The 24,082-nt window shown below is 39.0% G+C and overlaps 1 protein-coding gene across 1 annotated transcript in view; it reads right to left on the bottom strand.

Annotated features, from left to right (window-relative positions):
• Positions 1-1,818: 1,818 nt before the first annotated feature.
• KLF13 (KLF transcription factor 13) overlaps positions 1,819-24,082 on the bottom strand; it is a 33,030-nt gene continuing 10,766 nt past the window's right edge. Inside the window, exon 2 of the mRNA XM_009089859.4 lies at positions 1,819-7,396. Coding sequence (XP_009088107.1) covers positions 7,104-7,396 — 293 coding nt within the window. The 3' untranslated portion in view covers positions 1,819-7,103. The remainder of the gene's footprint in view (positions 7,397-24,082) is intronic.

Raw genomic sequence — 24,082 nt, 5'->3', positions numbered from 1 at the left:
CCCTCCTTTTTGACTGAATATTTGTTTCAGCCAGCAGGAGCCAAAGATTAAATCTAACTCCTGCCACTGCCAGCCAGGTGGGACAGGTTGATTCTTTATTTACAATTATGATGAGGTAGTAATTTTACTCTCAGGCTCTTTTCTCTTGGTGAGGTAGAGCTATTACTAAGCTCAGTGGTTTGGTTTTGGTAGCACACTTTGGGGCCTGCTCTTGCCTATAACCTGCCTCAGGTTCTCTTCTGTCTCTTCTCTCTTTTTTTTTTTTTTTTTGATGATGACTTGTTTAAATAATCTTGTTCTCTGAGTTGCCCAAAGCACAGATCTGCCCCATAGCCTGTGTTCAGTCATGCTTCTCTCTTCCCCCTTGCTGCTCACATATATATGGACATCCAGACTCCATCCTTTTCCCGCTGCATGCATTGAGAAACCTATTCAGAAAATTCCTCCCTTTCTCTTTATCCTCTTAGCAGTGCCAGCAATGCAGTGTAGTTGGCTAAACACATGTGCTTGCCTGCTTCAGCTTTTGCTTAGCTCCCTTCTCTGCTGCTCTTGGAAATCATGCTGCAGTTTCTGCCCATCTCTGAAGGTGCTGCCTTGCTTGCTTGCTCTGAAATCCTGTAGGAAGCCCCACATGTATTCTGGTGCTATACAAGCCTCTCAAGTCAGCTGCTACAAACACTTGTCTCATTGTCCTCACCTCATTTTTATTTCAGTCTTCATCTTCTCTCACTTTCCTGTCTCTTTCTATTAACTGTGTATTTATATTTATGCCACTTTAATCTCTTGCAGTCAACTAGCAAAGCATGCCATGGGTGTGGTTCCTTGAAAAGCCAGCACAGTGAATCTTAAGGTGGATTACTTTGAAGCCAGAAATTATACACAGGTAAATGGAAATGGGAAAATCCCACCCTAATTCTAGCATTATTCTTGCTTCTCTTCTAAAATGCTGGACTCCTGCCAAGTCTGTGAACATTTCATGGCAAATGCTGAGTCACAGGCAAGACAGAAACCCTTGCAAGACTGAAAAAGGAGGCGGGAGAGATGCACAGTCCTTGCATTTAGGAACCCGGAGAGGAGAAGCAGGACAGAATGTGTTGATGCACATTTCAGAGCGAGGGTGCCTGGGCAGGGAGGCAGATGACATTACAGTGTCAAGGCAGCAACTCCAGACTATGTACAGGCATCGTCCTTTGGAGGGAATTGTTTCCCTTTTCTTCCTTCTAGTAAGTTTAGGAAACAATCTCTGACTGCAGTTCTGCTATCAAACACAAGGTGGATCTTTCATTGTAGGAAGACTTTGGGAATGCCACTGTTTAGGGCCTGTTGTAACAAACAGTGCCTAGAAGTGTTGTTCTCTTCTCTAACCTCTATTCTCTAAAAACTTCAGATTCATTCCTTCACATCTGCCAATGCCTTATGTTTTTTGAGGAAGTTGCTCAAATTTGTGCATCAATTTTCTTATCTTTAAAATTAAGAGGGAACATTTCAGGATGCTGTGAGATTACATAGCTACTGTTTTCACATGGTATTGCCCCTTGCAGAGATTATATCAGAAATTTGCAAAAATCAGAGCTTACAAAGAAAGGATGGCTGACTCTCTGAACTTTAGGTCACACCTATCAATCCCATAACCATCTTGTAAAAATTGCAATATATACCACCTTTGAGAAAGGAATTTCACTAGGCAAATACAAAATACCAGTTAAAGCACAGAATACAAAACAAACATCACAAAAACTTTCTCTCAAATGTTACAAGAAATCCCATTTTAAACAATAGCAAAGGTGAAATTTAAATAAAGACACCAAAAAAGATATCAAGTCTCAATGAACAGCAGAAAAATTAACAATTGATGCTTTTTAGGTGATAGAGAAGGAAATTAGGAGAAAACCAACATTTCATAGTTATAAGTTTTATTTTGGAAAATGTAAACCTCACTAACCATGCATACAAGTTAAGACAATATCTTACAGTTCTTAATTTTCTTCCTTTTTTCATTTTTTTCCTTTTATAGTTGCATAGGACATTATCACAATATATAATCTATGCAATACAAAATACATAAAAAGTTACAGCAGAGCAAGAATAGATGAACATATAACTGTACAACTGTAATACTTCAATGTAGTGATTTAAAGAGTTGAAAAGTGAGCCACAGAAGCTTTCATGTGCTGCTGACAAACCTGTACAAGTGAGGGTGACACTTGCAGCTTCACAGCTCACTGCAGCTGTAAGTTTAGCTGTGAATATGTGCACACTCCCCAGCACACGTGTCCTCTGTCCCCCACTCGGGCATGTGCTGCTGGAAAAGCACATGTGCACACAAACACACACGTCCCCACATGCACAGTGTACGCAAGTAAATGCACCTGTAACCAGAGATGAAACTCGACCACAAATCTCCAACAGGTTCAAAAAGTCCAAATGCAATGGCATGTGGATCTAGGAATTTGGTTCAGGCCCATCACCAGTTATAATGAAATGGATACCTATTTTTGCTCTGTAGACATCCCTTCATTAGTCAGTGTGTAGTACAGACACACTGCTGTGTACTTATGTATACACACATACACTATACAATATACACATATATATATATATTTTTATATATATGTGCATATGCTTATATAAATCCATATATATAAATATATATATTTATAAAAACCTATACCAGTGGATGGGCTTTTGCATTCTATATTCTGACTTATGGGATAAACAAGAATAATTTGGGTATTTTCTTCTGCCTAAGGCTATAGCTCTTATCCCCGAGAGTTACAAATACAGATGTTCATCATACCATTCACTGACATAGACTAGATGTTAGCACCTAATGCACAAACAGATGGTGTGATGGAGTAAAAGAGCACCTGAAAGTTAGTTTGTAGGCATGACCTGATGAAATTAGTAAATCTAATGGCAATGAAAAGGCAAAAACAACACTGCACTTCACAAAGTACAAATCCTGTAACTCATGACAAAACACTGGAGACGAGCAGTTGTGACACAAGTATGGTCTTCACACAGCCTTTACTGCCTGGCTGTGTGAGACAAGGAGAGTGCTGAACAGCTGGGTAGAGGGTAATGAGGTTTAAAGGTGTGCAGAGGCTCACATAGCTACAACTTCTTGCAAGGGTTAATGCAGAAAAGAGGGTGGGATTTAGACAGGAATAGGTGTTACCATCAAACAGAGGCTTCTGATGACTTGTCATAAATATATACCTTTGCAGTTATGTAAATAGATACTAGGCATGTATTGTAGAAGCAAGGAACAATTAATTTGCAGATACAAAAAATTCTTACAAAATCTAGCTGCCAGGAATTTACCAGGACTGCTTTCTAAGAAGCAGGATGAAAACTGGATTCATGTTGCCATTAGGCCTTTGCACAGGGAGAGGTTAATGGAAGGGGTAAACGAGTTTCTAAGAGCATCTTCAGTTTCACCTGGTAGCAAGGTGAATATTTTCACTTGCACCTATCTCCTGTAGAAAGGCAGTTCAGCTCAACATTTAGAGAAGTTAGAATCATGGCTGGAGAAAAACAAACTTTCCAAGGCTTTTTTAAATAATAATAAAGCTGTTGCTATAATCTGAAATGAAAAAAAAATCACAGTAATGTTGTATTTTGTGAGAACACCTCAACAGATTGCATGGGGAAAGGAGGAGGCAGGAGAGATGCACACTCCTCCAGATGGAGAAACCTGCACCTTGCCAGAGCAGTATTTCCTGAGTGTGACATGTTTGTTGCTGTGCCAGAAGACTGATTTAGATTCACTGCTGGGTGAAACAACAGAAAGTAAGAATCTGAGGTTAGTTTGGATCAGCAAACAGATTTCAAAACATAATTTGAGCTGTTCTGACTTCTCATGTCTGCAAAACTCAGGAGGAACCATCATGAGAATGGAGTCTAATGACCTTGCTGATCATCAGACATTTCTAGCAGATGCTAGAAAACCCCACCCTTTTCTCATATGAAAATATTAAGATAAGTTTTTGTTTACATTCAATTTTGGAAAATACAAGTGGTTTGGAATTTATCATTTTATCCTAAAACTATAAAGTATTAAACCTTTAATGGAAATATTTGAAACTCTATCCGGGATTTTAAAACACAGTAACTTGACTCTCAGCCTAATACATCCTGAGGTATTTACAGCTGAGATGTAAAAACAAAAAAGTTTTAATGACCAATTTGAGAGTATTTTCTGAAAGTGTTGTTATGTTGGCTATGTACAGCCCCATGGTGTTCTCATTAAATGAACTGACTTAACTGAAAATTTTACTTTGAACCAATTTATTTTCTCCTGCTTAAACTTGAAAAATTAATAGTAAAATCTATGAAGAATATGAGTAAAATATTACCTAACTGTTTGAGTTAAAGATTACACAGTTCTGTGTCCCTCAGAATAGGTTGACCCAAAACCTTTATATCTTATAATTTCAGTACTGATAAAACCTGGTGCAAACATTCCTTCTCCAGGCTAGTAAAACAACTTGTTTGTAATGTATAAACGGATTCATGCTGAATTATTAAGTCCTAAATCAATGAAATTGAGTGGTTCCTCCTTTCCTGAAGATTAAATGATGGTCTTGTTGGAACAGGTGATTTTACAGCAAAATGAATTTGGAACATGAAGCCTGTAATGTTTGCCAATACTTAGTGCTCCTTTTGATTTTCTTGTTCCCCCTCTCCTCCATGTACCTCTCTTAAGATACAATGATAATGAGAAATGTGTTTGACTTGTTTTGAAGTATGTACACAAGACAGAGCTGACCTGTAGAATTCCTTGAGCTAGATATGTGAAATGCCTCTCTACTAACTACAGCACAAGAGCACTTCTAGGAGTGACAGAAATTATTGGAATGTGAATTCCTGTTACCTGAATTCTATCAAGTCGTTAAAATTGTGCATCTCAGCACATGAGATTAAAAAAAAAAAAAGAAAACAGGAAATCTGACGAGGCCAACAGATCTGGTTTTCCCCCAGCTCCAGAGCTTGGGCAACTCATCACATTAATTCTCTTTGTCATCTTGCAAAAAACCCTTACTATGTTCTTTCATTTTCTGTGAAATGAAACAGTGGAATTGTACCTCTCACAACTTCCAATTCGAAGGGGGAAATTAACAGAGGTGAAATCTGAAGCAAATTAACATGAAAAAGATACGGAAAGATCTGCATTTGTTTAGATTTATAGTTGTATTTGTACTGAAAAATACTTAGAGTATTTATCTGTACAAATAATAGAAGGTGTAGTATTAGGAATAATGTGTATTATGGAAGTACCTATGAAACTACTTGGACATCTATATTAGCTTCTCACAGTTAACATACAGTACAATAAAACCTTGCAAAACTGGATCAATGCAAAGCAGCAAGTAAAATACAGGTTCATTGGGAATCTGGAGGCATTCACTTAATATCAAATGACAGGTTTGGCATAGAGAGTTTCTTTCCACCATGCTACACTTAACTGCATTTATACCCTACAGAAAAAAACAGCAAACATCCCAAAATTCCAGAATCAAAAGGACCTGAATTGATAATATGCACCATCAGACCCAGACAAACCAAGGAATGTGTATTTGCTGCCAGTGAGGTTTTCTGTACATCACTATGTTTCTGGTCTGTTACTGTATTTTCTACCATATAAAACATAAAAACCCTTGTGCTCTATCTAGTGTTAAATATTTGAAAGTTATTGAAAACTAGCCAATATTCCCTTTCTGTTATTAAGCAGTTATTCAGAAATAAAAGCACCTTGCTTTATGCTGGTATGTGTATTTTTGAGAAACTTGAAGTAGTGCTGAGCTATAATGTCATTTTATATTAAACTTAATGCATATTTTATTATTCCAGTCAGAAGATACCTTATGATTTTCACTTCCTTCTTTCAACAACCATACAGAAACTATGTCTTGGCCAATTCTTCTCTCTAAGATATAGCTGTACAGTAAGTAAGTACCTTGATAACAGTTTTGGTGGGCATTGGTTCAGTAATGCTATTTCTGTAGTTAATTAAAAAACAAAACAAAACAAAGGAAGAAGAAATAAAGGAAATTGTTCAAGTCAGTGTGGTTTGATTTGAATATTCTGTTGGTCCCATATTGAACAGGCAGTGCAGACAGCTTAACAGCTTGTAGAGAGTTGACAACAGAATGCCTCCGAGATTCCAGGCCACCTTGCCATAAAACGTTACCCAGTGTAAATTTGTTTCTTTGTGATTTAGGTTACTCACTTAAGGCATCTTGTTGAAAAATTTTTCTCAGAATTTTATCTAGCATGAAACAAACCAACAAACAAGTTTATCAACCTCACAGAGATTTTTGCAATTGGAAGTTGGTTTTGGAGCATCCTCAGCATGAAGTGAGAAGACAGCTTGCTACCATAGGCAGAGGGCAGCTTGAAGAAAGACAAGATTCCTGTTTGGAGACTCCCCAACACAGGTGTATAATCAGGAAAATGAGCAATGGAAGAGTCCAGTACTACATTCCAGTATTGGGCTGGTTTCTGTATTGTTTGCTTGTTTTTTATTTTTTCCCCAGTGTGTGAAAGAACCTAACAAAAAGCTTCTGAGTGCAATTATATTTACAGAGTAAGGCCGTGGTTAGGGTGTGTCTTCATTGTAATTATTGTGTAACATAAATATCCATCCCTGAGAAAGGAGAAGGGGGACACAAATCCAACACAGTTGATTTTTAAGTGTATGTATGCTTATATTGTGCAATCCGGTTTTACAAACTACTTCGACACCTGAGGTGAATTAAGCAGATTTTTTTCCTTTTTTTAGATTTTTTCATTTTCTTATAAAGAATAATGAAGAGGATCCATACATGGTTGCAAAATATATGAAATATTGAGACAGCAGGAGTCACTAAGTGTAACATGTAAGTTTGTCTGTCCATGAGGTTAGAATAGCCACTTGTGTGGTTGGGTAAAGAAAATCTGACTAAAAATTGCAGTGGGAGGCAGCTATTTACTGATTTTTAAAAAAAGAGAGGGTGGGAACTGAAGGCGGGGAAGCAACAGAGTTTTTTAAATGTGTGCAACACAAACAAAACTCCATGTTAGGCATTAGAGGCAAAGTGCTGACATCCAGTGCAGGTAGTCTATGGGGAGCTGGCGGGGCTGATCGTGGGGCTGGAGGCGTCCGAGCGGCTGTAGTCACTGACAGAGCCTGTCCTGGAGCCGCTGCCGCTCCGCCTCTTCAGCATGCTGGGATGGAAGTTGGCGTGGCGCCGGGCGTGCTTGGTCAGGTGGTCGCTGCGCATGAAGCGTTTCTCACACAGCGGGCAGCTGAACTTCTTCTCTCCGGTGTGAGTGCGGTAGTGCCGGGCCAGCTCATCCGAGCGAGCGAACTTCTTGTTACAGCCCTGCCAGTTGCATTCAAAAGGCCGCTCACCTGCAGGAGCAAACACGGCACGGTTAGATGGCAGAGCAGTGTCTCCCACGGGCTGTTTTTTTGCATGCAGAATATAGAATAAATAGGTTGGAAGCAGGGTGAATGCTGCTTGGCACTAAGTGGATGGAGGTGTTACCCTCTGCCACAGTAGGCTGCTGTGGTGTTCCAGCCCGTTTAAAAATGCTGTCAGACTAGTCATACATCTTGTTTGATAACTGGGTCTTCAGGGATGCTGGGCTCCTGATCCTTTCATGGATATCTCGTATCTCTTGTGGTCTGTTGAACTTTATGACTTAACAATATCTGTACTGAGCTTCATAGTATATTCACTTATTCCTCCAAGCTGTCCCTATGTGTCTGACCAAGTGCTGAACTTCACAAGGCATGATGAGGTCTTCTTCTCCAGCTATTTAAAAAGTTAAGGTAAAAATGCAAAATGGCAATTTTGAGGCAGTGGATGTGATGTATTCTCCACGGCTGTGCCTGTGTTTTCTGTATTTGCTACAAAGTACTGCAGTTTCCCTTGTTCACTGCCTTGGGTGTCACTCAGAAGTGAGGCAGAGGATGCTGTATTCCAGCAGAGGACAGGTGTCACCTTGAAGGTACCAGCCTTTTTTGAATAGCTAACATAAACCTCATGAGCTGTGGCACTTAAGCTTGGAGCAAAGAGCAGTGAGCTCCCAGAAGAAGCCATCTGGTGACCTGGTGCAGTTCTGAACTGATCTCAGCCATGGGACAGAGGCCTGGTGCTGTTTTAGGGGCATGCAACCTAGGAAGCTCTGCAGAGGCTGCAGACAGAAGCAGCATTGTTGTTGGGTGGGTGGGTATCTGGAATCTATTCCCAGCTTCATCACTGATGTGCTGCATAGCTTTGGCACCTCATGTTATCTGCTGCCATCCTTAGTTTCTCCATTTCATAGAAATGAAAATGTTGAATCATGAAATTTGCTGTCTACTACTTCTGCTTATTGGCTTGGTTCTTACTGTCACTGAATCTGAACATCACATGTTCTTTAATTGTTATTAATTGAGAACATCTTATTCTTTTGTGAATACCTAAATACATAGACTTAGAATTTTTGGTAGTTGTAATTTTAGTAACTTCCTACTTGCACTAATCCTAATGTTTCTAATTCTGAATAGCCTTTTCAAGAGTCCCACAGAGCCACATAAATTCTAGGCCAAAATAAGAAATAGAAGTTCTCTCCACAGTACACTAAAGAGGAAATAAAGAAAGGAATTAGCCTCCTGAGAAACTCAATATACTTTAATTAAAACTGTCTGAGATAAAAATTGACCCCAGCAAATATTCAATCTCAGCAGACAATAATCTGCTTAAAATTCATCTGAATTTGGCAGTAACAGATATCTTCAGAATCTGCTCAGGAGGCTCCTGCTCAGAAAAATAGTTTTATAGGTTCCTTTTCTCTTTGTTCATGAGGCCTCCAAGATCCTTCAGCCAAATCTCAAACAGTGTTTCAATGAACAGACAAGCCTTTTTAAAACAGGATTTTGTTCAAGAATCTGGAGAAAACAAGTTTCCCTGATGTTCCCTTGATTATTTAGAAGACCAAAGCTCATTAAAACCAATTTTTCTTAAGCACATTTGGTGGATTTCATTACACCTACAACCTCAATGCATAATGCAGTGGTTACATCTGTGCAGTACACACAGATAGTGTATATGGAGAACTGTGACCACCCTGCCTAGGGACTGCAGAAGGTACCGAAGATGAACAGAACTGTGGCTTCTCCTGACGCAGAGCCTAAAAACCTCAGGGTTACCCAAATGAATTTAAGAATATAACCACAACCGACTGGATTTAAAAGATATAGTCTTGTTGCATAAAATAACAAATGCAAATCCATTCAGTGTCCTCCTTAGCCTTATTCTGCCTGCAAACTGTCAGGGACTGAATTGTCCATCTGCTGCTAGGAACAGGAAACAAATGTATTCTGGCTGTTGGTCATATATGCAGTTGTGTTCTTAGATATGTTCCTGCCTGTGGTGGGACATGCCTGGGGTGTGACAGCCCTGTTGTGTGACCACATTCACTGGTCTTGTCCCTATGTTTTGGTCATACTACAGATATGTATCTAAGAGGACTTTAGAACCCTTGGGAAGAAGGGCAGTGAGGCATTGTCTTGAGGTAGATGTGGCCTGCAGAATCAGAGTTCCTCATCCCTGAGCTATGGCATCAGTTTTTGCTAAGACAATGGTCTTTGGAGGTTTCTATTTCCTGAATTAACATCTCTGTTTATTTTTACTGCTAAATGGCATCAGCAAATGTTCTCCACTTGAAGAACTGTCCCATGAAGTGACTGCTTTCAGACAAGGAAGGCAAAAGTTTTCCTGCAATATTTTGCATTGCTGTTGACACCACCATGAAGCACAGAGGAAATGGTACCTTCTGTTCTGATCAGATAAATGGCAACCGGCTGCTCCTGTCCATGATTCTGGTATTTGGGAGCCAGCAGTAGGCACAACATTCCAGTTCCTAAAGAAAGAGGTGGTTCTGAAGCAGGATTGTGTAAGCTCAGTGTAATCCAGCACTAGCAGGTGATGAAGGTATTGCACAACTTATCTCCCCTTCTCCTCACTGCACATCAGGTCTGGATGAGAACATTCAGGTTCCCACTCATCTGTCTGATTTGATGTTGATGGTAGTGAAGATTTGGGTGCTGAGCCAAAAAATGTGGTATTTCTTCAACTACATTTCTACAATTCCTGTACTTCTCCTTCCTAGGGACTATTTCCCACCCACCCACCCCCCCCCCCCCAAGCCTCTCTAGTCTTGATTTTGTATCTTCTTGGTACTTGGTTTTAAGTTTCTTGGCCAAGTGATTTTCCACTGACAGCTGGCATCGCTCTAGTAGTGCTAACAGCTCTCTAGAGTACTTCCCAGCTTTGTTGAGGTTTAGCAATTCCTCTTCAAAGAAAAACTGTATTGTGAGGAAATGCTGGGTGCCTTGTGTGAAGATGTAAGAGTCATTATTATTGTTCATAAAAAATTAGTACACAGTCTGGAACAAAGTTGCTGGGGGGTATTAATTAAGGCAAGACCCAGCTGCTGCTCCAAAACCACACATGGAAATTCACAGTCTGTCATCATTCTCATCTCTCAAGCAGAAGGGATGTGGTTTTCAATGCAGGTAAGTTATATAAATGTCTTTTTACCAGCAGTAAAGCAATCAACAGAATGAGAGATTATATGAATTGATTGCCTAATCTCATTAGGGAACATGCAGCCACAGTACAACGTTCCTGCATAAGCAATAACCCGTGGACATGTTGTACTCAACAGAGAGCTTTCACCATTAAAATGGCTGTAACACAACACAATAAGGACTCTTTCAGCTCCATTTCAGGCAATGTTGAAGTCAAAATTTTACCTTTATACACTGAGTGATGAAGAATTTGATCTTATAGATAATTGTAGAAGTGTTTTCAAGTAACTTAGAAATGGCAGGAAACACATCAAGTATGTGAATGTGTATACTGAGAGTCTTAATGCTCTGTGCCTTGGCAGCAGCAGCATCTTTGTGCATGATGAGCCTTACTAACAGGTCTCCAAGAGTCCTAAGTTTCCAGAAGATAAAGATGCTTGAAAATCATTAATCAAAATACAATTCTGCCTTCTTTATCTTTGGAGACACAGACAAAAGATGCCTTTAAAAGATAAGGAATACTGTAATTTTTTTTTTTTATAATTTTAAGTAAGTTTGAATATCCATGTTCCAAATCCTACTAAATGGCAACCTTTCTAGCTCCTTTACTAGGGCAAATGACATCTAACTTGTGTTTAACTTACACAAACTGATGGAAAAACATCACACTGGAGAATTAGATTCAGCTGATCTCAACTGAAAACTACACAAGCAAGAACATTTTTGGCTTTTTCCTGAACTTTATCCAGTAAAAAAAAAAAAAAAAAAAGCAGGTAGTGTAAAGCAACATTAAGAAACTTGCAGTGCTCACCAAGTCAGAGTACGTGAGTCTGCAGGTGCTCGGAGTTCTGAATTCCTTTCAGGGGCACAGGCCTTGCTGCTCATTGTCTGGCAGAGCAGCCTGCCAAAGGAAACCCAGAGTTGCCTGGGCTATAGAAACAGCATTAAAAAAATGCACCTCTGTCCTCTCTTGCTGGAAAGGACTCGGAAGTAACTAGAGCCAGCCTGTTCTTATGATATTACAGAAAGGTCCTTTGTATTATTCTGTATTTTTCAACCATTGTATAGTGAGGCAACTGTATGTAGTTATGGGAAACAAAATCTAAAGAGGTGGTGGCACCAGATCTGATGTCTAGAGCTTGATTTGTACACTCCTTGTAGTGCACATATAGTTTTAAGGTTTCTTTTCCTATGTAGTGAGCCTCCTGTACAGACCCTGGAATAATCTGCTTCCTGCATCCCCAATTCATCTGTCTGATATCCAGCATCTGAACATCAATTTAAAAAGATAGCAAGTACTGTATAGGCCTAAGCATAGTTTAAAAATAACCTACTAATGACTGAAATGCCCAAACCGTTTGAGACAATTGTGAACCTAACCATTTTCCAACTTATAATGAAAAGATTAGGCAATAGTATGTGAAGAATTTGAAGTGTCCTATCCACTGCCCTACAGATTAGAGTATTATCAAGTCAAGTCACATACTGGGGGCTATTTTTCAATTTAACTCATGTAATAGCTCTGCACATTATGTTAGCATCTTCAAGCACATGTCAAGGCCATGCAGGAACAAAGAAATTTGTATCCTGAGAATTCAATGAATGTCTGCAAAACCAGAAACAGTAAACCAGAAACCATTTTCTGTGATCTTTAATCTGTTCTGCTGCTTCCCAGAACAGGGTTGAATGTTGTTATAAAAACAGACTAGAAGCCTGAATGTGCCGCTGGATGCTATTCTTATATTTCTACATTTTCATATACATAATTAGGAGTATATTTGGAAACACAGATCAGCAGGCTGGGTGGGGAGGATGAGGGGCAGACAGTTAAATAGAGATGTGACTGAAGAGGCTTTCCTCCAGGAGAGGAAATGCTATCTTGGGAAAAACATTCAGCCAAGCAGACTATGTTCCTTGAGACTGGGCTGTTACTTGGGGAAAAAAAACCAAACAAAAAAAACCCCAAAAAATGAGGAAAAGTCATTCTTCAATACTACTGATATGTATTTAGGGCTGGTTTAATTTCTGATAGTCTCTTGTTTATAAAAGTCCTTTTGCATGGTCAAATAACAAAGCCATCATCTCAGTGCAAGAGAAAATAAGGCTTTGATGGGAGGGAAATGGTGGTTTCTTTATCAAGTATTTAAAAAGGGATAAAAAATTTCCAAAGCCTCAGAATTTCAGATTCCTATAAGATGAAACCACTTTGTTTAAAGTTAATGATTTTAGGGATGATATTTTATAACCAAATAAGCCAAATGCAATTGGGTTTTTTTACATGTGCTTTTTGTGTCTGTCCAATGGCTTTGGAGTATCTCAGCCACCCTCACACACATCTAACAGAGGTAGCAAATTCAGCAATATTAAGCTTCGCTAGTTCCAGGGAAATGAGGATGTTTTAGTAATGTTCTCAGTGAAAAGAGAAGTTCCAGGGTGAATTAGACTGTCACTAGACACCGGAAACCCAGTGTGGGAGTGTGATGTGAGTGTCCAAATCCAAGAAAAGCTGCTGTTAGAGTTCCCATGTTACTGAACACTGACACATAACAGTCCCCGTGCCTCTAGGACACACAGCAACAGCAGCTAGGTTGCATTAGGACCTGCAGACAGAAGCATGCAAAGTCCTGCTAATTCCATTATCTGTCATGTGACCTTTTTTCAGGAACTGGAGTTCTCAGAATTCCTGCAGGCACAAACCCAGGCATCTACAAAGTTCATTCACTTTAAAGTGTGCACGTCTTTATTTTGACCTTAACAAATCAAGTCACTACACTTATAAATTACTGGATCTTATGTCTCCTGTGTGCTTAGGAAATTACTACTGAGCAGGAGTGCAACAGCTACCATAACATCCATGATTGAAATCCTTGTTTTATTTTCTGTACTTCAATGTTTTCAGTAAGTTATTTAGACATGAATGTTTCTTGAAAGGGGAATTTCCAAGTGGCAAGTTTATATTTGAAGTCCATGTGTGTAACCGTTTGCTGTGGAAGTGTTTGTGTTACTCCATCTGGGAGCACAGATTACACCCTGTGATTTATCTGTTACAGCCACAGTAACTAGAACAACTCAAATAGCAAATGACGAGCATGCACGGCCAGATACTATAATGATAACAGCTACAATGCCAGAGAAATATAAGTAGTGAAAAATTCCTGCCCAAGCCTTAACCACAGACAGGTCTGTCTGAGAACCAAAATAGCTCATCTGGTGTGTTCCATGCAGATATCTGGTCCTCTTAAAAATATTAACACTCGCTTTCACCAAAATGGAAACAATTTTTTAAAGCAGATTGCATTCTATCAGTTATATTCTCAGCTTTTATTTCAAACTTGTCCAATAATGTCTTAAAAACACCATTTATAATAATTTTAGCTACTTAACTGGATTTTTATCAGCCACATTTACTTCTCTTTTGTCAAAACAGAATCATTCAAGCCTATTCCATCTTTTTTTTTCCCCCAGGATCCTCCATCTCATAATCTTTCTGTTGTCTAAAATATGCATTCCATCATATTTACTGAATTTCTTTTCAAGCGGGGGTGCCCAAGCTGAAGTGCTCCAAGTATCTATAGCTTACCATTTTTAAAATATCCATGTTTTTTATCCTGTATTTTTGCACAGTGAATTAAGAATCTGAAATTTGAACCTGCTTTACCAAGTCATTTTCTGCCTGCCATTTAAACTCCTGATTGACTCCTGTTTAGCTCTTGCTTCATCTTTGCTGCACACCACTGTGTGTGCAGTAAATTAAGTCCAGTTTTCCACTCCCAGCTGAAACTTAGTTCCAGACCATTTCACACAAACAGCAAGTAGATAAAAGTTATGTTTCAGGATCTGGAAAATAATTCTTACACCAAATTTGCTTTAAAATGAAATGGCCACAAATCTAATAAAAGGAAATATTGCTATATCCTTGTCTAAGGTTTTGAATAGAAAAGGGAAATAAAGGCTAAAACTATGAGGATAACTTTTTTCCTGCTCAATTGAAAAATTTTAAAAACCCATTGAATTGCAGAATTTTGCAAACAAAGAAACCCACAGTAATTTTATTTTTAGTTGACCAAAATGTTTTACTTCTTTCAGTATGGATTTTGTAACACTATTTAATTTCCTTTAGCTTTGGGAACAGTTTTCAAGACAGTGAGGATGTTGATCTGAAATTAATTAATAAAACACACTAACACACAACTTTTCTGAAACAAAAAAAAAAAATCAGTTTAAACAAGTTTTTGACTACTTGTCAGTGAAAAACTGTTCACCAAAAAATGTAGTTCCTGTAGTTCTTGCTAGTAAAGAAATACAAAATTTCTAATATTCTTCATTAACATTTCTTGGCAGCTTTCTACCCATGAGGACATTTTTATTAAGTGACTAACTGGAGATCTGATCTTTGAAGGGAACGATTTCATTTGGGCTTTCTGCTTCCACTAAACTCCCTGTGTTTATAAGCACAAGGGAAATGACCATGAAAGTTTATCCTCCACAGAGAAATCCTGGAATAGTTTTTAGATCTGTGCTGAAAATGTGGCTGAGAATATGCCCTGTGGCATTGCAGTATGACCCAAAAAGCCTCGGGTGATTCCCTACAGCATGCTAAGTACAAGAAACATTTTCTGGAGTTGCGCTGAGCTGCTTTCACTTCCTTCTGCTTTTGTCCTCTGGAGTCATTTTGCAAACTGGTGGTAAAGTGATGCAGCCTTCAAAACACTGGGTCTGTTTTGAGTTCTCCCTTCAAAGAGCAAAAAGATGCACTAGTGTGCCACGCACTGCCATGACAAAGAAACAACCAACACAAACCTCATGCTGGAAAGACCAAGCCTATTTTCCAAATATGTATTTCTATGATCTTCTCTGCACTGATATAGTATAATTCCATAGATATATAGTGAATTTTGTTTGGTTTTCTTCTCTCTAGCTATGTTCACACTGTGTTCCTGTCTGCAAGAGAGTACTCCAAAACACAGGTAATCTTGCTGGGCAATTGAGAAATTCAATCCTTTCCTATCAACTGAAGATCATGGAAAAGCCCTTCAGGGTTTCCAATTTGAAATTCACATCTGTAGACCTGAGCAATGAGATGCTACTTGTTTTACTGCATCCTTCTACTAAGACACATAAGGCCGATATTTGGCTTTCACCTGTGCAGTTTGTCACTTCCTGGTTTCAGAAGAGTTCATGCTCTATCTCTTCCTCACACAACCCCTCCCTGTCTTGTGTGTTCCTTTCTCTGTTGAAACTACAAAAAATCAGCTGCACTAGGCCAGGGCTTTGTGAAGCTCTGAAGTCAATTATACAGACTACATCAAAACACAGCTGGGGTGGGTGGGGGTGTGGGTGTGTTAAATATGTTAAAGAGTTTTTATCTTGAAACACAACCAGAGAGAAAATCACTAAGTGAGTTTAGCATTCAAGATTCCTTCCTTTTATTATGGGGCTTAGATATATGGACACAAATTTTGAAATCATCCTCTCCAGAAGTAACTGGAGTCTTAAAAGCTATTCCAGCAAAGAAGCTGAATTAGCTGAATAACGCATTGAACCAACAGCACTTCCATAACTTTCTGAATAATTAATTAACCTGGTCATCCACTCATCACTTAGGTATGAATGTGTGCGTCTGATGACTTGATTTGATGCATCAGAAGAATCCAGTGGAATAGAAAAGCCAGCAGAAAGGCAACTCTGAAAGTGAAGGCTCTGAAAGAGGGTGTGAGGGAACAGACATGTAATGTCTAAAACGCCCCTATGGCTTAGGGATTCCTCATCACTCCTTTAAGCAAGGGTCACAAATCTGCCATTACTATCAAAATGATGGGAGTTCATTTAGTAAAAGTTGATGAGGGCATTTTTGGTTTTTGCTTCCCTCCCCAGCTTCCCGTCACAAAACTGCAAGGAGCCACAGAAAAGAAGGCAAGAATCAATGTTCTTTCTTGTTGGTATCTAAAGCACTGAAATTTAGCAAAACAGCTCCAAATCCTTAGCAAGGTGTTTCTGGGGCACTTAGGGTTGATCATATACAAACATAGTAAGAGCAGGCCCTCTCAGATGTAAACTTGCTCATTGATACTCTGGGTGTTCTGGTTAGACATGTTGGGTAAGGAGGAGATGCATCCATGTGTCTTCTCCTCACAGAAGTGTAAGTATGAAGGATGGTCCCCACATCTCACAGGACAGGTAGTTTCCATGGCTATAAAAAACTTTGTGGCAGTAACTTCATTACTGCTGGATCTTCCAGGAGGCCTTGTCAAAGTCTACATAAATATTACTTCTCTTGACCTTTTTCTGTCATATTTGCTGTAGTTTTGCTATGTGACTGTACTGATAGCATGGACACTTTAAATGCACTACCAGTAGAGAAATACCTGTTAGTCTGTAAAGCTGTGAGCAATCAAAACTCTAGCCATCTCCTACAAAGCAGAATCCATCATGCAGAAAAATGGTAATTTACACAATTGTATGAGATGGTGTTTTCAATGCATACAATTTCAAAATATAAGGTATTAATCTTATAGTCCAATATGGGTTTATCATTGTGACCTAATGCTCTTTGTGGATTCCGTTTTAACTCTGAAGCATAAAGTTCACTATTTCACTCTCTTTCTCAAATGTTTGGACACATGACCAAAATGAAGACTTCTCATCTACAAAAAGGGAGACATCTGAGCCACTAGGACACTCATGAGGCTGGAAATGTACCCAACTAGCAGGGACAACTTCTATATCTAGGAGAGTGCAGACTGGAATGGACCTTGCCTGCCCCACAGGAATAACTCCTATTGATTGTGCTTCCATTAAGTGCAGTGCCTTTGTTACGAGGACTTTGGCCACATCCAATTATAAAAGCAGCATTTTTTTACCTTCTTGCTGGAATATATGGGTAAATAAAGCTCTTATACTAAATACCAATGACAAGCCTAACTTAAAAAATGAAAGGCAACAGCTTCAGTGACAGAGAGTTTATGGTCTAAGATAATGCAAACTAAATGTTGGGCTTTCTATCAGAGCAAAGTACCAGCAATCACTGTGCATAATTTCTGCTCACTAAGCCTAAAACTCTTATTGGGGCTCCTTATCTCTGAGGCATTAAATCCTAGACCAGTGCTCAGTAAAACAGCTGAAATCCACTAATTTAAAAGAGCAGAGCAACTTACACTTGATTTTCTCTCTCCTGTGGCTTGTTCCAAGAATGGAGATCAATAGCTGACACTTTGACTTTGCATTTATATGCCAGATAATTAAATTGTGTTATGCTGAAATGATGAAGTGATGAATTCTGGGGAGAGGAGGATGTATCTTAGCTATGTATCATTTGCAAACCACACTGAAGTATGACACTCAGCAAAGAAGAGAACTCTGAAGTTTAATATAGTAGCCCTTTAATAACTGTATTTTTCTAATATTTTCTACTTAGCTCTATGAATGTAACAAAGAAGGATGATTATTTAAACACCTATTGTGATTAGAAAATAAAAAACATCTGTAGGAGAGCCTCAAAACCCATCTAGGCATTACTAAATGACAAAAAACTAAATGATGGTGAATCTTTTTTTCCTTTTCCATTGGTCAATTAAACTTTTAAATAAATATACTTGAAAAGAATACTGAAAATCCAAAAAATCTATGTGCTAGTCAGCAAATCTGACCTATTGCATCACCCCAGCCAAGGAATTTCAGCCTAGAGTTCTTGCCTTGAGCCAAAAATTTGTTGTTTAAGGGACTTTCTTCATTCCTTTCATACAAAGATTGTGGCTTCACCATAGGTCAGAAAAGTCTGGTCTCTTAAAACAGACTAATATTGATGAAGGTATGTGGGATTTTGTTCTTTTTCCTCTCTTGCTGATGAGCTAATTCAAACCTTTTAAAGTGACAAGGGACTACAGTAGGGCTCTCCAAATGCATGTAATAATAAGCACTGTTTTTATTGAACAAGTCCAGTTAAAAATTGAAAACAATAATGTGGCCCTTGATGAATACATATGCTGGACTGAGGCCTTGTTCAGTCACCTGAGGTCTCGTGTTGCTCTTGTTGCAGCACCCTAGCAATGCTGACTTGTTGTCTGTTACAAGCTTTTCAGCTGCACCACTCACCCTGTGTAGGAGCAAACAAGGTGATTAATGTCAATGTTATGCAGACAGCAACTGAAGCCAAGAAAACAAACTCGCCAGCCTCGAGTCTTTCTTCTCCAGGAGGGAAAAATGTCTTTCTGGTAGTGGAAACAACAGATCCAAGTGTATGTACAGGGAAGGTGCAGTTAAGGTACCAACAGAAGCACAAGGTTTCCATTACAGACTCCTGTCTGGATCCTTCCTGTGCTACCTCAGAATTGCTCAATCTGTTACCCAGCCCACTCTGCAAAGCCAGAACAGCTCCAGACCAGACATCTGACTGTTAGCAGCTCCATGGGAGCTCTGGGGTATGACACTCCTTGGCATCCCATCCTTCTTCAGCCCACTCTTTACAGTGGACAAAACCACTACAGTCTCACTATAAGACACTTGCACCTCTCCTTCCACTGTGGGAATTTCTGTTTGTGCAGTCCAGGATTATGTGCCAACAGAACTCACAGGCTTTCAGGCCATTCATTCTCAGTGGTGTGGTCATTGCATAGAGAAATTATATATGTAGCAGAATTAACCAATAGGAACTCATAGGTCAAATGGCAGGAACCAAAAATGGCACACAATGACTTCTTAAGGTCATAACTTTTTCCACAAGATTCTTTTGCAAACATATGTCCATGGATAAAAACTTGAACCTGAAGATGCTCATAGTACAAGAATGTTTGAAATCAAACTGAAACTTCATAAACCACCCATGTCTGTACAATGACCACAGGAACAACCTCTGCAGTGGTTTAACTGCTTTCAATGAAAGTCTACCTCACAAATTTTTAGTTGTGGTAGCTTTCAAAACAATTTGCACGGCAATGTTCATGATCTCTGGTTAGATAATGGAAATGTTTTAAGTGGGAGAGCAATTAAATAGGTAATGACCAATTATATTAATCCGGTGTGAACTGTGGGTGAATTCATGCTGAAATTGGGAAACTTTGGCTCCATGAGCTCTTCCCAGCAGTTTCATGAATAACTGCAAAGAAAGAATCATATGACCTCATGAATCAGTCTTTTCTCTGTTGACATATCAGTGACTTTTTTATTATTCTATTCTATTAAAAACAGGATAATACTTGTAAAAGCAAAGCTTATCAAATTAATGAAAGGCTGTCCTGCTATGCAAAATAACAGACTAAAGGATTATTCATCTAATCTGAGACCTGCACTTTATTTATCTGAGTTCTGGAAGACGTTGAATGTCATTTGCCTCCAACTGAAGTGCACATACTTTGGCATGAACAGACCTTGCGGGTAAGTTATGACATTTCATGTGCACAGCAGCTCCCAGGATTTGGGGACAGGATGAGATTTCATTTTGCTAGAAGCCAAGCAAACAGAAGTTAGTGAAGTTGTCTTTGGCTGTAATTGTGAAATGTCTCCTTGTGAACTTTTGAACTGTTCAATCAACAACATCACAGTAACACAGCATGCCTGAAACATGGGGCTTCAGCATTTATAAGCACAGCTAAACCTGTAAAGCTGAGTGAAAAATCTGATATTGAGAGTTTGTTGCAACTGTATGGAAAAGAGAGGGAGTGGGATTTCCTATTATTTTATTCTCATTCTGGCTGCATTCTTTGCCAGAGAGCAAGGTGGTGTTGAAGTAGTTTATGAGCAGCATCTGCCAATGGCCATATTGAGCATCCAGCTTCAGGGAACAGGCAGCTCTGGAAAGTAGTTTTATGGGCTGATAATCAAACACTAGATCTGTTGCTTGACACAAGGCAGCTACCATTCAAGGTATGCATTAAACTATTGCATACACACCAAAATCTTCTGCTCAGATTGCTAAACCATGCTCCCTGTTTAAACAGTGCTTCAGGTTTCTTGTATACAATAAAGGAATTAGATTATCTTGTAACAGCTGTAATGTTCTTAACTGCCCACTTTTAAAACAGGTAAACTTTTTAGAAAAGACAATTTGCAATTCAACATTCAACTCTTGCAAATCTCATTTATATGTTCTATTTTGTAAATGCTCTCCTTGTTTATTTTGCATCTCCTTTTTTTTCTATCTGTCTCTACAAATGTTTTAAGAACATACCCATGCAGGCCTAATTCTCATATCAAATCAGAAAATAAGAGAAGGTTTTCAACACTTCTCTCGTTAACACCCAGGGTGTGACATAGCCTAAGGGCAGCTCAGCTGCTGTGACCACCCCGCCCTCCTGCCCGTCTGATGTCGGTTTTGAGGAGAGCGGGCGCAGGCTCTGAGGGAGTCGGCCCCACCAGCTGTGCCTGACGTGTCAGGTCAGGGCGTAGGAGAGAGGCCACGGCCAGGGCCGGAACTCAATGAATGGAGCATTTGCTGCATTGTGGAGGATCCCAGTCACGAGCCAATTGTCTGAGTATGACTCTGGATGTGGGACATAACTGAAAAGCTGAGATCTTACGTAGAACGCAGACATATTACAAAGACAGCTTTGCCAAGGGCATCTTGATATACATAACATACCTTTCAAAATAAGAGAGGTGTTTTCAAAAAACTATCTTACCATGGACTCACTGAGAGAAATCAACTGGATTCCCTTATTCATCAGCAAATACTTCTTTTTCTACTTTTCCATCTCAAAAGTAGTACTGAAAGACACATTTATACTATTTTAAAATTTCTAAAATATGCACACATACATCATGGCCCCTTTAGCAGCTCTGTCTTCCCTTGCCTGCTGCATCCATGTCTTCATTGCTTGCCTTTACAGAGCACTCTGTAAAGAGTTAAAACTCTGTTAAACCCCATTACATGTCAGTGCAGAATATGGTTTATACTTATGAATGATGCCGCAAGGGCTGCCCAGAAGCCACTGTTTTCTCAATAAGGATTTAAAAACCTTATTCATGTGTAAACCATTTCACCTTGTGAGAGATCAATGATTCTTTAGCAGAGATTCTCAATTCTATGGGTCCATATATGTCAGGTTAAAATTCAGTAGCTGTAAATGTGGGCAAGCTGTAGTAGAAAGGTCCCTATTACTTCCCAAAATATAAATTCCTAGTGCTCCAGCACATTTATTGCTGCTCTTCTACACTTGCTTGATTAAGTGTGCAGACCTATTCTCTAACAGACCTGCTCTTCTGGGTGAGGAGAGGAAATCCACTGGTCTTTCTGGATTTTTGAGGTGGAGCACCTGTTTCCTGTTTGCAGGAAATTAGTTGACCACACTTAACACGCCTGACGCACAGGGGGCTAATGAAATACTCTAAAACACGGCATCTTATTGTGGCTAAATTTTTTCAGGAGAATATTCCTGGGATAGGAAACTTCTATGAAATATAATAGGAATTGCACCATTACTATGAAATTCTAGAAGATACCAGTGTCATGTAAGTCTGCAGGCTAGTTCCAAAACCCTAGGCACAGGATATAATCTTTGCTTTGAAAAAGATCACAGATTCCCTGCTGTTCTTACTTCCATTTGGACTCTTGTTTAATCCAGTCCTAAATCTGAGGACCACAAAATTATTTGAACCTTATTTCCTGTCCATATTCCTAGCTCCTGCTGAGCACAATTCTGGCAGCCATGGGTCTTGGGCTGAGATTCAGGAATTGCAATATGCAGAACAGCAAGGTTCATAAACTTGAGTAATTGGGAGGTTCTGTTACAACAGACAGACACTGAATAAACCCAAAGAAAACAGGAATTGCAGCTTCTTGAGTTGTGGTGTTGTACCCTGACTTAGCTTTGAGGGATTGAGATGATCCAATTATTGCTGTTGCAGCTTGACAGAGCCAAATGGGACAGCTTATTATTCCTCCCAAAAGATGTGATGCACAAAGTACTTTGAACTTGATTTTCAGCCAATTCGTTGGAACTTGTATCTACTTTCTTTTTAGAATTAGTTTTTAGAGCTCAATTTTAGAATTTGTGAATAATGGACAAATAAGAGAAAAACTTGGTTTTAGAAAAAAATGATTCATCATTACACTGCACAAAAGCAGGTAGGTGTTTAGCTTTTTTTTCAGAACAGAAATACCTCAGCACTCTTAAGTTGTGTACACCATACTGTCTGCATGCTCATCAAGGTATGTTTTAGAATTAGAAGAGTCAAGCACAAGACTGACTTAAGAAGTTAGGACTCTTTTTATATATTCAAAAAATTAGATACTAAAAAATCCAAAGGTGGTCTGATTTCCAAGTGAGAAACATGTGTGTAGTGAAAGTTACTGTTGCTCTTAATATGTTAGTCTGTGAAACCACAACATATGTACTCAAATGAAAAAAGTACCAGCACAGTCACTTCTTCATAAAGGGGATACCACAGACCTCACATGGCACAGATGAGAATGGTACAGCCTCCTTAGAGCTATTTGATTGAGGAAACAGTTACGTGATCATTTGGATTTCCCTGCAAATGAGACTGGGACTCAGTTCCTCCACAGCATTCAAAGATGAAACACACCAATCACAGCAGCTTCTTGTCTTTCTGTAGGAAATTTGTGTAAACATCTAAGAAAGCAATTTGCATGCCAGCCCCAGAAAAATGTAGCTTATACCAAATGAGTTTGAGTCTCTTGCAAACAACAGTGGTCATATCCAAGTGACAGTGTATTTTATCATCTTTCCAAGAATACTCTACACACAGAACCAGAGTTGGCTCTTGGAAAGAAGCTTTAAGCAAACATTTGGACAGAAGTTCAGCAGAGGTATGGAATGTTTTTCCAAAGTAATTAGTCTGTAATTCACCTGCAAATGCTAACCTTAGGACTACAAGCTGATGACATAACCTCAGAAAGTATAGCTGCTTTTTAAAGAATTCATTACAAAAGCAAAGCACCAGCCAGATAACATTCTCGCAGAACGTTTTTGTTACTTATTACATTCTTGATGACAAAAAAAAAAAAAGTAATTTTTGCCTTAAAAAAAAAAATTAATCTAGTGATGTGTACAATCAATGGGGAGTAGTGTATTGCATGTAGAAATTAAATTATGTTCCTGTAAACAATCTGTGTTCACCAGTCAGGATTCTTTTTTTCACTGAGAGGTTTGGTGTTAGACTGAGAGGAGGGAAGTACTCAAATCCTTATGAATCTATCAAACATGGTAAAAAGGAGAGCTAGGATTTTTTCATGCAGAGCCCTAAAACTTCAAGGGATTAACAGCAGCCTATTAAAAAAAAATTCAATCTCATTTGAAATTATAGGGGAGAGAAAAGGAAGTATCAAGCAAAAGACAGGTTTAAAACAGAAGATTATCAGAGAGGTGATTTTGGTCAGTGATATTGTTTTCTCCAGAGGCCATACTGCTCAGAAAAATCACATTCAGAAATGCAGATAAAACAGACGAGTTCCACATGACTTTTCACCAGTAAGCAGTGTTAGCAAAAAGTCTCTAAAATGTGTAGCCCTTCACCATGCAGGCCCTTTTGGTATGAGTTGGGTGAGAGTTTATCCTTGGAGAG

This window comes from Serinus canaria, chromosome 10 (assembly GCF_022539315.1).
Source record: "Serinus canaria isolate serCan28SL12 chromosome 10, serCan2020, whole genome shotgun sequence".
NCBI classification, from domain to species: Eukaryota; Metazoa; Chordata; class Aves; order Passeriformes; family Fringillidae; genus Serinus; species Serinus canaria.
Note: the sequence above shows the minus strand (reverse complement) of the source record. Positions and strands in the feature narration are given on the sequence as shown.